This window comes from Phalacrocorax carbo, chromosome 1 (genome assembly GCF_963921805.1).
Source record: "Phalacrocorax carbo chromosome 1, bPhaCar2.1, whole genome shotgun sequence".
NCBI lineage: Eukaryota > Metazoa > Chordata > Aves > Suliformes > Phalacrocoracidae > Phalacrocorax > Phalacrocorax carbo.
In genome coordinates this window covers 10,279,255-10,296,254 of record NC_087513.1, presented here as the reverse complement: position 1 = coordinate 10,296,254, position 17,000 = coordinate 10,279,255, and the positions used below count along the sequence as shown (strand labels likewise).

The 17,000-nt window shown below is 37.1% G+C and overlaps 1 protein-coding gene across 3 annotated transcripts in view; it reads right to left on the bottom strand.

The window, feature by feature from the left end:
- SEMA3A (semaphorin 3A) overlaps positions 1 to 17,000 on the bottom strand; it is a 339,609-nt gene that overhangs the window by 29,250 nt on the left and 293,359 nt on the right. For all 3 annotated transcript variants that reach the window (XM_064443796.1, XM_064443787.1, XM_064443803.1), the window contains 5 exons: positions 10,294 to 10,436; positions 9,057 to 9,171; positions 8,889 to 8,958; positions 7,676 to 7,820; positions 1,498 to 1,717 (listed from right to left, as the gene is read on the bottom strand). In XM_064443796.1, the coding sequence (XP_064299866.1) occupies positions 1,498 to 1,717; positions 7,676 to 7,820; positions 8,889 to 8,958; positions 9,057 to 9,171; positions 10,294 to 10,436 (693 nt within the window). The remainder of the gene's footprint in view (positions 1 to 1,497; positions 1,718 to 7,675; positions 7,821 to 8,888; positions 8,959 to 9,056; positions 9,172 to 10,293; positions 10,437 to 17,000) is intronic.

Sequence of the window (17,000 nt, the reverse complement as noted above, 5' to 3'; positions counted from 1 at the left end):
AATGCCAAACTTCGGTGAGATAAATGCCACCTCTTGTGCTCAAGATGTAGACATAAATCAGCTCCTTATGTTTGTTCAGTATCGTACTCTGGATGCTGAAGGGCTTGTTCCCTCACATCGCAGCCAAGGGGAGTATTGCCGTTAATTTTTTTTCTGGGCTGAATCAGGGCATAGAAGACTTGTTGAAAGGCACAAAACACTGCCAATTGTAGATGGTATTGAAGTCTCTAATGTGTGATGGAAAATATATGTGTTGTGTAAAATCATATGAAACTACTTTTCAATGTTTTATGCAAGAACATATTGTAGCACTGGTATCTAATAACTCAGTTCACAGCTTTAAAGAGCTGGAACACTTTCTGCAGAGCTGCATTTCCTTCAGTAAATGTTCTGAATTGCTACACATGCACTGTGTTTGGTACACAAAGCTTCATCAGCTCTCAGTTTACTTGAAATATATTTCAGGCATCAACATGAAACAGACCTTGAGATTTATTGCTTTGGAAATCTGACCCCAGGTCTAGAGCACCAAAACTGTACTTAAAGCAAGTCAAAAATTGGACTACGACAGACAGCCAGGCAGTTATTTTTTGGTCTAAAGCTGAAAAGAAGCAGTGGGGTTTTGGTTTGGTTTGATTTGTTTTGCCTTCATGATGCCAATGTCTAATTACTAGCAATTATGTTCAATAGAAGTTTCAAATACATTTATTCAGCATAACTGAAACACCAGTCAACTAATGGAAAATCTTCAAAGGTGAAGAAGTAGATCCACCAACTGCTAGTCAGCATAGTTCTGAAGTCCCTGATCCTACATAAATGCATATCAGCTAATTTCTGGCCACTGTTATTTCTTATTATTACCTTCCTGGAAAAGATGTCTTTTCCGAGTGCATATTTCCAATTCTGATAAAATGCCCATGCTGAATGATTCTCCAAATGCTTTGGAAGGGATATCAAGTTTCTATCTGAATATCAGCTCTTCTTAAAACACTTTGTATGTGCCAGAGATTTTCATCTTAAGTCAAATGATGTACTCTTCTGGCTAAAGAGCTGAGAATCTTAAGGCAATACTTGAAATACTTGAAAGGCACACAAGACATTTCCCTTACCTGGATACTTGCCTCATTCATGCTAATGCTTCTTATGCTGTACTTCAAAATGGGTACCTCAAGACCTGCATTTTAATACTAAATTATAATTAACAAGGCAAGATATTTCTAATAAAATTCCCTAATAACAGTAGTTGAAAAGAGAGTGGTTTGATCTTAATCCAGCTGGCAAAGGTCCTAAAGAATTAAGCTATGCAGGCCACGGCCTGAACCTGTTACAATAAATATATGCAACAAAGACCTCCCCACATGCAGTTTTGAGACTTGCCCCAAAGTTTCACAGGTATACACTGTTCTGTCAGTGTTCCGTCTTTCAGAGTATGAAATTTTATCTGATCTACGTCTCCATAATGCCTTGAGCATACAGTGTAGGTTCAAGATTTCTTACCTGTGCCAATGAACATCACATCATATTGGCCATCTTCTGCATCTACTCGATCTACTACTATCTGTGTGAACTGGTAATCCACGTCTGTTTTGATCATGATTGGACGGTTGTTGATGGGGAATACCGGGTTGTACATGGCTGGATGACTTCGCGCAAATGTTATAACTTCATCAGGAAGGTCCTTGGTGGAATCAAAGCCTCCAAATGTTTTACTGGGACACTGAAAAAAATAAAGGAAGTGTTTTACATTTTATTATCGATCACTAGAAACATATTAGAGATCCATTTCATTACAATTATCCCAACTACTGCAGTCTATAATTAAATATGACGGGGGATCTAAGTGTTTCATGACAGACAGCAGAAGTTAATTGTGCCACTAAAAGTATATTTTTTTTTCATTTTGGATTTAAATCAATATGGTTAACAGAATGTAAATGATCCTTATACATAATTTTTCCTAGTACTATGCAGTGCAAAAGGATTTTCAGTCATTTACTGATTAGTATTTAATTGGTAGAAGGAAGAAATCCTGAATTATCTGAAATCATTCAATATGAGGCAAGCAATTTCAGTATTTGGTTATGTGTACAACAGAAAATTAATTAATTATGCCACCATCTCAGTTTCAAAGTATTGTCTTCAGAAATTGAGTGGAAGCCAATTCCTCTCTGAGGAACCAAATCCTTAAATGCTGGGATAATTCCATGTTCTACTGATTTTCAAACTCCTGCTTGTCTCAACAAGCTTGTGTCATCCATGTAGTCCCAATAACATGGATCCTGTTACACTAAATCAAATCAAATTAGTCATGTCCTAAATGTATCACTTTTCTCTCCATTGATTCTGAAGAAAGTCTTCTGTGAGTGTTGCTGATAAGAATGTCCATGTGAACAGTTAGGGGAGACAAGTCTCTCTAAAGAACTAACTCCTCACTGTCGTGTACTGCGCAGTAACAGAGAAGTTGGTGTCCCCTTCGGATTAATCTGGTCCCCATGAAGTAAAAGAGTCCCTTTGCCCCCTTACATAGCCATGGGTGGGTCAGACAGTTTTGCTTCTAATCTGTGAAGAGCAGAGGGTTCACATTTCCCAATGTGAGCAAAAAATACAGGCTGAAAAGGGAAGAGAGGTAAGATCATGGCTTTGGTAGCCAGAAGACTATTCCTCCGCTTTCACCTACCACATGTCCCCATGGGGAGGCTTGAGGACTGTGGCTAATTGCCACCATTTGCCCCGAATTCTTCTGTAGAATTGGTGTTTTATGAACAATTAGAGTTTACTCTAACATAAGCATTAGTAGTGTGTTAGTAATGTTGAATGGATGGAGAAAACGAGCCACAATGGCATTAAATCACCAGTCCAAAGATACTCGGCAAAGAACTTGGTGTCCTCCTCTCCAAATCTGTTCAGACATACCTACTTAAGACATATAAAACTCTGAAATCCAGTTGACAGTAATTATGTTTGCAGCATTTCAACCTGAAATATCAACAGCTGGTGTTAAAATGCCTTAGATAATTTGCCCTTTATATCCAGATATAGAATATCTTCCAATTAAATTAAGAACCTAGAGGACAACATCTTATTAACCAAGAATCCAGACCTTGCAGGATGCTCAGCAGAAGAAATCAATTGTCTTTGCTATCACCTTGATACAAATTATTAATAATTCATCAGAAAATAAATTTAAAAATCAATATTTTCAAAAGAGGTAGTTGTTATACTCAGCAAAGGGACGCTGGACGCTTCCAGGGTGGGCATATAAAGTGTAAATTGTCCCTTTTTGGCATATTTGTTAGTAAGCAAATTCCCGCATTCTGTTCCATTACATGGTATGGAAGGGAGGAAGGGAGGGAGGGAGAATATTTGATTAATACATGGGGAGCAGACTAAGCAGAAAGCAAGCTAGTTATGTACTTTATAGTGTCAACATTTTTCAGCCTTTTTATTGTTATATATTCTTGCTGTCTTGTACAGAAATATTACAAAGAGAAAATCAGATAGGTTTTTTTTTATAACCATTGGCCAAACCATTGTCTGTCTCAAAAATTGTATTTAAAATTCTTCAATTTTGTTTGCTTTACATCTCTATTAATATTCTAACTACAGTTCAATACTACTCAGATTAATTAGATAATGATTAATTAGATAATATATGTAAAGTGCTTTAAGTATAAAAATCACTACACGAGAACTAAGTATTGTTAATTGCAGCTGGGCAAACACTAAAAAAACAGTGAATGAATATTCATTTCAATTTTAAGTAAACTAATTTCAGCTATGTTTCAACTGCTTGAATATTTACTTTCTGTCTCATTTCCTAACAAAGGGTTTTACTTGCAGCAATGTTGACCAATGTTTTTCTGCAGAAAAATTATAAAACTAGAATTAGTGTCATACTCCTGTGAGTATGTGAGATTCCCAATTCTGAAAACCAGATTACTCCTTGGACACCCTTCTCTTCTGAGAATAAAAAAATGACAGTAAATTTGTGTCTTTACATCTAAAGTTTAAAGTGGATACCTCAACTAGGCTGTGGCTCGCATTCATCCCACCCCACTTTAGGAAACTGACTGAGATGAAATCAAACTCTCCGTGCTAGAAATCCCTCCCTTTTCAGTGGATTGAAATGGTCACCATCAGAAGGGGAGATTTCGCCCATCCATAGTCCAAATTGCTTGCAGAGGAATCTGACTCTCATAAAGTCAGAGATGGGATGGAATGGAATGGAATGGAGATGGGGAATGGGAAATGGGAAGGGAAGGGGAGAGGAGGGAAGGGGAATGGAGTGGAGGGAAGGGAAGGGAAGGGAAGGGAAGGGAAGGGAAGGGAAGGGAAGGGAAGGGAAGGGAAGGGAAGGGAAGGGAAGGGAAGGGAAGGGAAGGGAAGGGAAGGGAAGGGAAGGGAAGGGAAGGGAAGGGAAGGGAAGGGAAGGGAAGGGAAGGGAAGGGAAGGGAAGGGAAGGGAAGGGAAGGGAAGGGAAGGGAAGGGAAGGGAAGGGTCGTCCTGAGGAGGAAAGTCCTGTCGTGTTTAGTTAAGTTTGGTCACAAAACCAGGATACGCAACAAAGGCATTATCCCTGAAGCTAATGACAGGAGCGCTTTTGATATTAGTAGGTCTAGGTCAAGCTAATCGGCAAGGTGCTTCATCAGGACTCATGTTTATATACCTAATCAATCCCACCGATAGCAAGGAAGTAGAAAGTTTTCAGGTGCCAAAGGATAGGCATGAATATAAATATCCTGAAAAAGTTTGGAGAAATGAGCTTGATCTTGGATTCAAGTAGGGCCAAAGAACCCTTGCCTTTAACATCCACTTCCAGTTGTTTGTCCCCAGTATGCTATGTCAGGGGTTTTGATCAGACAGGAGGAGATAACTAGGCTATCCCCTAACTGGCCTATTAGGAAATACAACAGAATGAATCAATAGCTACATTTTGGTAAGACAAAAAGTGCTTTGGTCATAACTGAAGACTCTTGGTACCATGAAGCAGAGAAAACTTGAGTGAGCTCTGTAGAAGAATTCACAGGAAGTCAGGTATGAATTCAGGATGAGGTGCCTCATCCAAGATGAGGTACATACAAAAATCCTCCCTCCTCTCCCAAATATTGTTAAAAGGTTAAAAAAAAAATTCTGTAGATCTTAAAGGAAAATTCCTGGCAAATGCTTAGTTAAATGTGAAGCTGATACAGAATTGTTTACACAGTTTTCTGACTTCTCAAAGAACCATTAACTTTCTTTTTTCTTTAGTTACACTGGGCAAGTCAACAGATGCTCAAGAACTTTACTGGCACCTCACTTATTAAATTCCTCAGATAATTCAGTACTGTTTAACTGCAGTGAGATCTGGAACTGAATCACTCTACAAAGCTCAGGTTTTGTTTCTCCCTTCCTTTTCCCTGTTTCTTGGAAAAGGAAGCCGCAAGTCAGACTTCTAAAGGAACTTCAAAAGCATTTCTTCTTTATTCTCAACATTGAAATTTCACCCCATTTTATCACTTTAGAAACAAAAATATTCTTTTCAGCCAGAAATGTTTCTCATTTTAAAATTCAGTTTTATCCTACTAATACAACAGAATGATTTTAGCAACTGTGAGGAAAAAAATATTTTTCAAAGTGGTAGACACCAGGATTAGAGTCACTGGCAGTGGGCTAGGAGAAACTGATGCCTCAGCCACTCTTTAATTAACATCATTTACAGTGGCATGCCCTCTTGTACTCCATGATGTGACTGCAGGGCTATTGTATAATTTGGGATCACATTTGCCCTTAAACAAGAAAAATATTTACAATGAAATCTGAACATCTTCACACTTTCTTTGTGAATCTTAGTATGTTATGGTGAAATTGTATGGGTAAAATGCATTCTGAGAGGGTAGCCAGAAAAAAAGTATATGTGACTGAACTGTATTTCCCTATTTTGGCAGAAGACCTGGTGGCTTAGGTCACTTAGACACTTAGTGGATGAACTGAGGTCCCTGTTCTGCTTGTCATTGAGAATTTGATCAAGTTATTTTTTTCCCATTTGGATCTCAGTTCAGGACCCTCAGACAAGTCTTGGAATAACCCACAGGCTCTGAGGCAGGCAGAGCTGTGTTGCCAGTCTCTAGGGCAAATATTTGAGTTGTGCATTCAGAATCTCAACAGAGCTGCATCCGATCTCTGCTGAGGACAGAGCCACTGTGCAGCGGTCAGATCTGTATCTCAGTCTATTTCTCTAATAGAAACATGTAACATTCTTCTTTGTCTGTAGTTTTACATACTATCCATTATTTGTTTTTGTTTAGAAAGGTTAATCAATACTGGGATCAAAGATGAACATAAATAAACAGAATAATGAACACTAATTTATTAAGTCTGTCTGACTGACGAGATGATATTAGCTTCACAAGAAATACCAAAAATACCTACTCATTCACATTTCCCACAGGGATGTAAAACAATATAACTTCTGACATATCAGCATTAACTATAGTAAATTTAAAAAAAAAAAAGTTCAGCATCAAATGAGAAATGAAAACTCTTTTATGCTGCAGAGCTTGTATTTTAACTCTGGAAAAAATTAGGAATCCGTTTAGCTGTTGTAGTGAGGGTGCGAGGGGTGGTGAGGAATCTGGCTGTCAGGGAGCCACTGTTTTCTTTTACTTAGGAAGTCATTTTCATTAGGCTGAGCATGTATATTGTCTAACTATTGGAGGTCAGTTGAAAGATCAGGTTTGAAAGAACAATTTCAAAACATACCAGACAAAGGTAAAAAATCTGATGATTTAAAAGAAAGGATCAAAATTATTCCTGCTTTGTTTCGTGCCTCGTATTTAAGGAGACGTTTAAAAGAATATTACAAAAAGATATATTACTTACATGTATATTTATATGTTTATATGTATTCATGTGTACACATACATTTAATCTTCAGCAATATTATTTCAGAGTTTCAATAGGTCAAGCTGATTTATACTAGCTAAGGAGCTACCCCAATGTATACAATTAATGCTTTTTTCATAAATATCCCATCTTCTTAGACTACTTGTAATTTCAGAGGCCATTAAATATTTCTAGAATGTGATGACACCAGTTGGGTATTGTAAATATGGATGTCTTATATACACTGTCATTTCAGTCGTTCATAAACTAGGAACAGAGAAACAGGTAGAAGAAGCATGGATTTAAAAAAAATGCCAGTGGAAGTTAGAAATTATTATAGTCACTGTATCGTCCACTGCAGAAATATCTGTCTTACTGTACTAGATTTAATGTCGAGAACAATTGACATTTTCTTAACAGTCAGGCAGATGTTCTGTTTTTTGTTCATTCTCACTAAGAATGGCTCAGCCAATATTTGGAACAAAGACAAATTCCAAGGATAAAGCAGAGTAATTTATTAAACGTTTGACTTTCAGTAGAGGTCTCCAGCCATTGCTCAAACTTCTGCTGAAGTTGTTAACGTGAATGCCAAAATTACAATCCAAATGAAGTTTCTATTGCAGTTTCATACTCTACAAGAAAATCAGTATCTTTTGGACGTGGAAGAATTGTTAGCTTTCCCTTCTGCCACCTTATCCATTTCATTATCTTTTTCAGTTTCCTTCCTGGGTGTCAGCTCAAGGACCATGTAATGTGTGAAAATATTTTCCATAGTTTTCCCTTTTTAGATTACTGTATTTCTTAGGGTACTTACAGTTCCTGGCCGCGGATATGGCACTCGCCCTTGGTAGGGAACCCACTGGTAGTTTGGGCCATCTCGGTGGGCATAGGGACCAAGAAAAACCCTCCTCACATCAGTCATGCTGTACATACACACTGCTGACCCCTTGAAGATATTACTAAAAATGAGGGGAGAAGAAATCAGATCAGGTTCTTTAAATTATCAGTCAGTTTAATCGGGTGGTAGAGCTATGGGAATAGCAGCTTGTTGCTTTCTAATTTATTGCATGTGCTGATTATCAAAACTCTGACATGCTCTCAGAGCAATCCTAACTCACCTCCTGTGAAAGTTCAGCATAACTGATACGATCTCTCAGTCATTTTCCTAAGCAGATGGCTGCTATTCCACTATTTAAAACATATTGTCCCCAGAAGGCCAAAGCCCCAGTCTGAGTAAACTTCAACAGGGCTCTCCCTAGAGGACTATTCAATTCTTTCCTACACTTCGCATTTTTCTGGTTTTTTTTAGCAGTCTCTTCCATCATTTGGGCAGTGCACGCGCAAGCTTCAGTGTTGTTTCTTACCTTGAGATTTCTTACAGAAGCAGTGAATAATTGTAAATCTCCCTCTTCTATGCCTGGTTATCACTAGATAACTTTCTGTTTAGAAACTAAAGCTTTCGTCCTTCACAGATAAATGTGGCAATGCAACCAGTACTGCAAACCTTCCTCAGGCCAAAGCTACAAGTATAATTTTGTTCTTGGTGAAAGCACAATGTAACCAAAACATTCAGGTCACAGTTATATGTGATTCAATAACAGAACTTTTGAAAGACGTTAAACTTTCCAGATTTCAGCAATATTTTTTGCTAATACCTCCTCGAGTAGACAATTCCTTACACCACAGATTTTCTATTTCACCCTGCCCCCAAACAGGCATATTTCTGCTTGTGTTGTTTTTCCAGATCTGTGTGGAAAGGGCTACAAATTCTGATCCCTGCTATAAAAAGCCAATTCAATGGCAAGAACAGCCTGAGAAACTGATAGTCTTTGTGATTACTAGCTTCAGAGTGATGATGTACATTGCTCATATGAAAAGAAACCTAATTCATTGCTTCTTACTGCCACTGACTTCTCAGTTCAAAGGTTAAGAAAATTTTGTTTCCTAGAAACATTTTTAACAAAGAGACCTCTTTAAAACAAGCAGCCACCCAAGTTTCCATGCAAGTAAAATGATATGTTCTGTACCTGGAAGTTGTGAACACTCCATAGACTATAGGATTTTTAGGGTCTTTCGAGTTCATTAGGAACACATCCTCTGTAACAGTAACAAGAGACAGAAAAGAAAACTAAGTTAAATACTTATGGATAATACCTGAAAACATTTCTGTATTCAAAGCCATTACTGCCACTTACGTAGTTCATCAAAGTGTGTGTCAATGCCATTGGGTCCCGGCACAGAACAAATCAGACGTGCTTTGAGGAAAGTTGTCCATTTGTTAACAAGGCTCCTATGCCCACCAAAGTCATTCTAATAAAAAAAGTATTTTGCATTAATATCTAGTAACAGTCTTTGTTTGAAGTTTCAACAAAGTACAGAGGAAATATAGTAAATAACCACAAGATGTTCCTTACAGAAACCAGAGAAAATAATTCACTTTCTACATACAAAAGCTTTATTATGTTGTTAAAAACAATAATTCTGAATTGTTTTTTTCACATTGTATTGTTACATATTTCACAGCAGCACATAATTAAAAAAAAAACAACCAAAAAACCCCAAACCTCTTTATATATTGTAATACATATATAACACTAGAGAAATCAGACAGGCAGAACATTTTGCTCCAGAGTTCCCAAGCTGCCATGTCCTGGAAAAGCTGGAGGGGTTTATTAACTGGGTAGGAACGAAGTAGATAAAAACACCAGAACAGTGGGATCAGTTGTTCAGCTGCAAAACTTATGAATAAAGTGCACCAAGGACTCCATATTTATGGGGCAATTGGTTTTCAAGCAGCTGCCTCTGGATTTGACGAGATTAATTGAAATTGTGCTTATGAATTAACATGAAATTCTACTGTAAACATAATACTTGCCAAAGCTACTTTTATTAATATAATTTCATTTGTAGAAATCTTTTTAAAAGTCTGTCAGAAAAATATTTAGACGCTTATCAGTGTGGATGAATGATTCAATCTGCAGTCATTAAATGTCTTCTGAATGGTTGCCCATTTCTACAGCTAACTTAAACAACCTTTTCATCAAATCTTCCTTTGCCTCTGTTTTAAAGATTTTCACTAATGTGCAAATGGAAAGGTATTAACATTCCTTTAAAAATCAAATTCTCCAAATGTTTTTGGCCTACCTGGAAGTATCACATTTCCTGTAAAAGATTTTGCAGACACATTCTAAGCCTCAGAAGATGCCTATGACAAAACATCGTAGTTTGTGAAGCTTCCCCAAACAGAGAAGAACTGAATAGTATAACGCTGGGTGTGTTATTCCCTATTTTTCACTTGGGATGATCTCAGTTTGAGTACAATGACAGCGTTAATACTGAATAGTTTACAGGCAAGAAAATGAAGTTTCTAAAATCACTCGCAAAGCACCCTGCAAGTGTACCCAATCCCACACCAAGAAGTCATCATTTTACCTTGCAGATCTGCCCTATTCGGGCATGAGTGGCTTTTCCAGTGTGCTCTCCGTCAATTGCATTTTCACGGAAGAAGAAATAGATTTTGTCATCTTCTGGATTGTCGCTCTCTGGTATCAGGTGAGCACTAATAAACCTAGGATCTGAGATGACAATGCCGTTGTACGTTACTACTCCATGAACTGAATCACTTGCCTTCCTTATATAAATGAATTGTGAACTTGCTTCCCAAGAATCAATATTTGCATCAAACGGCAAATATATCTGTTAGGTACATCATCAGCCATTAACATGTGACAGGTAGTTACATTCCTCTTATCTTTAATACATAGAGGTGTTTGCTACAGATATTTAACAAACAGACCTTAACTTTATTATGGGAGCAGTTAAACATTCATGAAATCTCTTTACAAGTGGTTGTATAGCATTACAGGATAGCTTCCTAATTCCATGTATTTATTACTGACATTTTTCATGTTTCTTTGGATGTTATGACTTTGGTCAATAATCTTTCTGCATTTCTTTATGTGTCACACACAGAAGGAGACAATTATTGAGACAAATGTCATATTCCTAACTTTAGCAACAATGAAGAATCTATAATGAAAGAATTTTACATCTAGAAAATCAATGTGTTACTGTAAAAAGGAGTTAAAAAAATACAATTTTGATTGATATTGTCTACTTCCACACTATACCCAAAATCCCAACGTTTTTGTCTCATTTTCAAAAGCGAAATACATTTGTGAGTTTCAAGTTGTTGAAATACTGTGTCTTGTCAATTTTTAAAATATTTTTTTTCATAGAAAGCCTTTATTTCTTGACAATTAGAGTGAAAACATTATTTGATGATAAAGAAGGTACATCAACAAATGAAGACACATAAAATGGAGACATACTGATCGGTTATGTAAAAAATGGTGGAAAGACATTTTGGGAGAAAATTTTATGGAAATCATAACAGTAAATTCATACCAGTGGTGAATCTGGCTCATCACTGTATTTTACAGAGATACTTCAGCTGGTATCTTTCACTATATTTGGAAAAGAAGGCATATCCAACAGATTTACCAATCTGTTTTATAACCATTTTACATCCTGCTGGGATAATTAACTGTGAACTATATTTAACTACTCAGAGTCCTGTTCTTATGTGAAATTATAAGCTATTTTAGTGCCATGCATTAACATCTTTTCAGTGTATGTTTATTGCTATATAGTCATGGAAATAATGAACTGTACTTTGTTTTGCCAGTTTGCACTAGCTGTCCTGTGAAAACCATTGCCTTATTAAGGATGGCAGGGTTTGTAAGCAACATATTCTGATATATTTTTATATATTTTTATACATATATATATGCATGTATGCGTTTAGATGCTTCTATTTTATGAGTACATACTGCATAACTTTGTGTGTGTGTGTGTATATATATATTCTTGTATACTCTGTGTGTGTGTGTATATACACAATGCAGCAGAATGACCATACTTTGACCAAGGTTTACTTAGATCAATATACAGACTCCAACATTGTCTAGAAGTAATTATCTGGGACAAAGAAGGAATATGGTAAGTACAAATAATATTTTCCCAGAACAATCTCCCTTTCTCCAACTATTTTCAGTGTAGCTGATTCCCTGAGTTTGGTTGCTTTCTGCAAGTTTAGTAACTCTCAATAGATTTTTCAACCAGCTATCTGTCTAGACTCTTCCTGAACCTATGCAAACTTCCAGCATTCATAACGTCATTTTGGATTTTGCTCCTCATGCACAAAATCTAATGAACTAAAACCTAATTCTGATTTCATGTTTTGAACATTGATCTTACTAATTTCACTTGGTGCCTCTTAATTACTGTATTGGAAATACCCAATGTGTTCAAGATGTGGATGAATTGTACTTTTATACAAGCCCTATAGCAATGCTCTTTGTGGAATTCTCTGTTCTTTTTCTATTAATTCCTAACATTTCATATGGATTTGACAGTTCCTAAGCAGTAATCTGAAATTTTCATGGAACTTTATGTGCCATAACCCCAGAACCTCACTCTTCATTGGTAACGTTCAGTCTGCAGCCCATCGTTTTATATGTGAAGACAGGCATGTTTTCCTCATGGTTTTCCCCATGGTTTATCACTACATCATTCATCAAGGATAATTTAATTTGCCATTTGATTGCTTAGCTACCCAGTTGCATAAGATCCTTTTGTTATTCTTCACAGTATCCCTTTGTCTCCCTATGCTGAATAACTTAGTATCGTGTGAAAAATTTTCTCATCCTGCTGCTCAACTTCTTTTTCAGGTTATTTATGAACATGTTGAACAACACAGGCCACAGAATAGATCTCTGGAACTGTGTCTATTATCTATTGTTTATTAAAATAAATCTTTCTAGACATGTGAAAACACCAAAAATCTGTAAGCAGCTTAAGCTCTCCACCCCAAACCCCAGTAACTTAAGCTACTATATTCACTTCCTTTCTTTCTAGAATGCATGTATAGCCTTCATGTTACACTGACACAAGACCCAAGATAAATAATATCTAGACTATACTGTACCATGGTAAATATCTGTTATTTTATACACAAACTACCAGGGCCTTGAATGCAATTTGTATCACAAGAAACACAAGGATACAGCTTGAAATTTCTGCTTTGCAGCCCGTGGAAGGATACATCAGAGATAGAGGATACCCATTAGTAGACAGTGGTATGGGCTACTGGATCTGGAGGACCTCTTGTCTGAATATACTGTTTTTACAATCTCAAGGTCTTAATGAAAAGGGTAAAAAAAAATAATTCAACCAAAACCTAAATACATTCCCAAATGGTTGAATGATTTGTTTTTAGCGCAATGGGTTTTGTAAATCACAAGGTATCAAATTCTAAAATAAATCACTATATTATCAGGCATCAAAAATCTAACTTTACATTGGCCTATGAAGATACTGTGGGGAGTTCCATTTGAGTCAATAATATTGCTGATATAGTACGGGTTATATAAACTTGCCCTCGGTTGGTATGTTATTATTCTTTTCTTTCCTTCTCATAATTTTGAAAGTAAACCTAGAAACAGTAAGAAAGTCTAGCATTAAAGCAGGAATGACAAAAGAATGTTAGAAAAATAGTTTAAGAAATTGAAAATATATATTTCAAATAATGCTGTCAGAGCGGAAGCAGAGAAGAGGTGTGTGAAGGCGGCCTATAACTAACGCCACAGGCGAACATGTGTGAATATGCTTTGTATACATTTCTTATCAGTGCTCATCTGGGATGAATTCAGATTTTCAATTAGTGATTAATAATCCTAGCTACATCCCTGAAAATAAAGCAGTCACACAGCCTTGTATTAGAACACATTCAATGTACATCATGGAAGAGTTTTTGTTGAATAATACTGGTGTTTCTTGCTGAGCAAACCTCAGGCTATTTCACTATCTGGTTAAATCGATATGTTTTAGTCAATAAAAGAGTGGTTCTTCATGTTATAGGACCCTTGTTTTTGTTACCTGGTGGTGCTTGGGTTTTTTTTCCCCTCTTCCATATCTATGTCTATGCAATGAAGCAAACAGAGGAAGAACAAGCTACATTTGTTCTGTTGCACATAGAAATAAATTTATTTTTGTGCATAATTAAAATAATGATCATAAAAACAACATCATGATTATATGTGTGGAGAGAGGGAGAGAAATGGGGTTGATAATTTCATAGTTTATAAAGCTAAGAAATGGGTAGTGTGAACTAGTGAGCTGTAGTGTGTTCTTTGTTGTTTCATTAGCAGAGGAGCTATTTGACTTGCCTGAGGCTTGATGCACACTTGCATTTAACTCCAGGGCTTCAGACCATGCTTATAACTAACTGTTTAGGGTCATGATGAATCAATCAGCCAGATGGCCAGCAGTCACGCAACATAGCACTCTCCATGGACTATGGAGCATTTTTTTATTGCTCTTCTTTGAGGAAGGGAAGCGAGATTTTGTCCACAGACGAGGGACTTCTTGACTCCTAATTGCTCACCCATGCAGCAGAAGAAAGAATGTGTATGCTCAAGTATTGAGACTGCCCTGCCTTACCCTGCAAAATTAAACAGGTTTGGTATCAAGGGGTCCCCATGGGAAGTTTAAAATAATTCAGTCAGGGTTGACCTATTTCATACATTCAACATAGCCACAAAAAAAAGTGCTGGAATGAACTTCAAGCAAGTTTTACTGAGTGGAAAGTGGGACTGTGTTCCAAATCCACTGGTGACAATTGTAAAAGTCAGTGGACTGCAGCTATTGTGGATAGACAAGAGGACTTCAAGTTTCTGTTTATGAATTATCAGGTGTGCTGTGACCCTAAAACTCTCTCCAGTGAAGCACTCAGAAATGCTGTTACAACCATTCAATACTTTCTTGTTTAAAGCAGTTTCCCACTGGTTAGAAGTCCAGAAAGTGTGTTTTGGGAAAATTAATTTAAGAAATAATTTGATGGCAAATATTCTGCAATGACTCAATGCTTTAAAAAAACACAAGCAGACAATGTGGAAGAGTGCTTTTAAAAGCACCATACATCAAACAAACATGCCTGAAACGTGTTTAAGCATGATCAAAGGAGAAACAATGCCACAGCGTAAACATGATCAAAATAAAATTACAGCTAAAAACACTTCTCTGATCTTGCAGCCAATGTGAACAAGCTAAAAATAAAACCTTAGATTTTTATTTAAAACAATCAGCCTCAAGAAGCAAATTATTAAATCACACACCTTTTTCAGTCTCCTTTTTCCAGTTGTCTTGGCTGTGGGGCTATTTCTCAGCTCCCACACGACACCTTTCTAGCGCCACTTTTTGTGTGCCCTCCTGCAATTACCAGCTCCGCAGACATTTCACTGGCAGCAGCCCATTAAACTGTCCTTCATGAGAAATCTGGCTCTTTATAAAAATGACACCTTGGTCCAGCTGCCTCTATGATTTATATGCCATTGTTTGCTTAGTTAAGTAATGGAAACATGTTTTGCTTGTCTCAGCACTTCAGGTTGAGAAAAAGCTAAGGAAAATCGATCTGCATTTCTTCTTTTATAAATGTTACTCTTTAGCAGCAACAACCGCATAAACACGCACCCCCCAAAAGCAAGAAACAATAAAAGTCAGAAACTGGATTTCTAACTGAATTGTATTAGCATTTTAATGAAGATCTATAAACTTGAAGGCACAGAAATTACCTTTAGCTGTCAAGATTGAGTAAGCTGAAGGAACAGAAGCTGGGGTCATCGCTTCATCACTTGACAGGAGCCAAAGGGCAGTTCTCTCAGGAAATGTTTTGTAAAGAGTTTGAACTGGATGCCCTTATTATTGTATATTTATGGTCAAAATGACTAATTTATCAGTTCACAGCAAGAAAATTTTAGGAATCTAGGGAAATTTTACGCTCAGTAAAACTGCAATTGCTATAATGTAATGAAAAGTACTGGAGGGTGACTGGGGCCCTGAGGAGAGGAACAGGACTAGGGAAACTGAAATTAAAAATTTAACAACAGCAAAAATAGACAGTTACTCAGGACTTCATAAATGCATACAGTGCCCGTCCACTGAGACCAGCACAGGGAAGCGAATGCTGTCCTCAGAAAATCTGAACTCAAAATCGCAGCGAGCTCTACTACCCCTAGAGAGGAGGACTTGCAGCAGCAGTCACAAATGTGCACAGCAGAGCTGCCCGCCACGGGCACGCTCAGCAAGGACACCAGAGGACAAAGATTCTAATATATGGTGATGAGAGAGCTAAGCTGGCTTGTGGTTTTACGCACTCAACTGTAGTTTACAAAACACCAAAACTTCTAGTGGTGTTCTTCCAAAGTCCCTTCATTTTAATTCTTCACCTTTCACATTCTTCTTGCTGCCAATGACTCAGGCAAACACGGGAGCTCTCATGGATTCACAGATTACAGTGAAGCTCCCCAGCCACACAGATGGCATCAGACCACTTCCTCAAGGTGGGAAGGCTCTTTGCACAAGGGATAACTTGTGGCTGTTTTGGAGCTAATATGAGGGGTCTGTGGCAACTTTCTTTCAGATGCTGACATGCAGAGTAGTACCAGGGACAGACCACAGAGTAGAGATGTGATTTAAAGACATTGTTTTCAAAGCCATGAGTAGGCAGAGGTGGACGTGTGGTATGCAGACCATGCATGATTGAGATGTCAGCAGCTGTCACGGGGTAAGAATCACTATGGTCACTCATTGATGTTGCAATGGAAATTCTCATCAAAAAGAATCTTAAAGACTGATGGCATTTATCAAGTGATTTGTCTTTGAGTCAAGCCAGAGTGATGCTGAGGAACGATAATTTTAAAATACTGTGTTGGCTATGACAGTTTCTTTTTCTTTTTTTAATTATTTTTCAAAGACTTGTAAAAGGAATTTTGGTGACATAGTCAGATTATAATATGTGCTAATAAATTTAAGGTTTAGCTATGGCTTCTTGTAATTTCAATTGCATACATATTCTTCCTTTTCTAATTCAAAACTGCAGAATTAAGAAAAAAAAATCTTCCTCTTTGCAGAATCTGGCTGTTATGTTTCTGTGGTGACTTGTGTGAACTTTTTTGTGACATAGAGGTTACAGATTTTCAAGGATGAAATGTATTACAAATAATTTTAACATACCATTTTTCCATCATTTCGGTATATGGATGCAATATCGACACAACAAGCAAAAAGACACACATAAA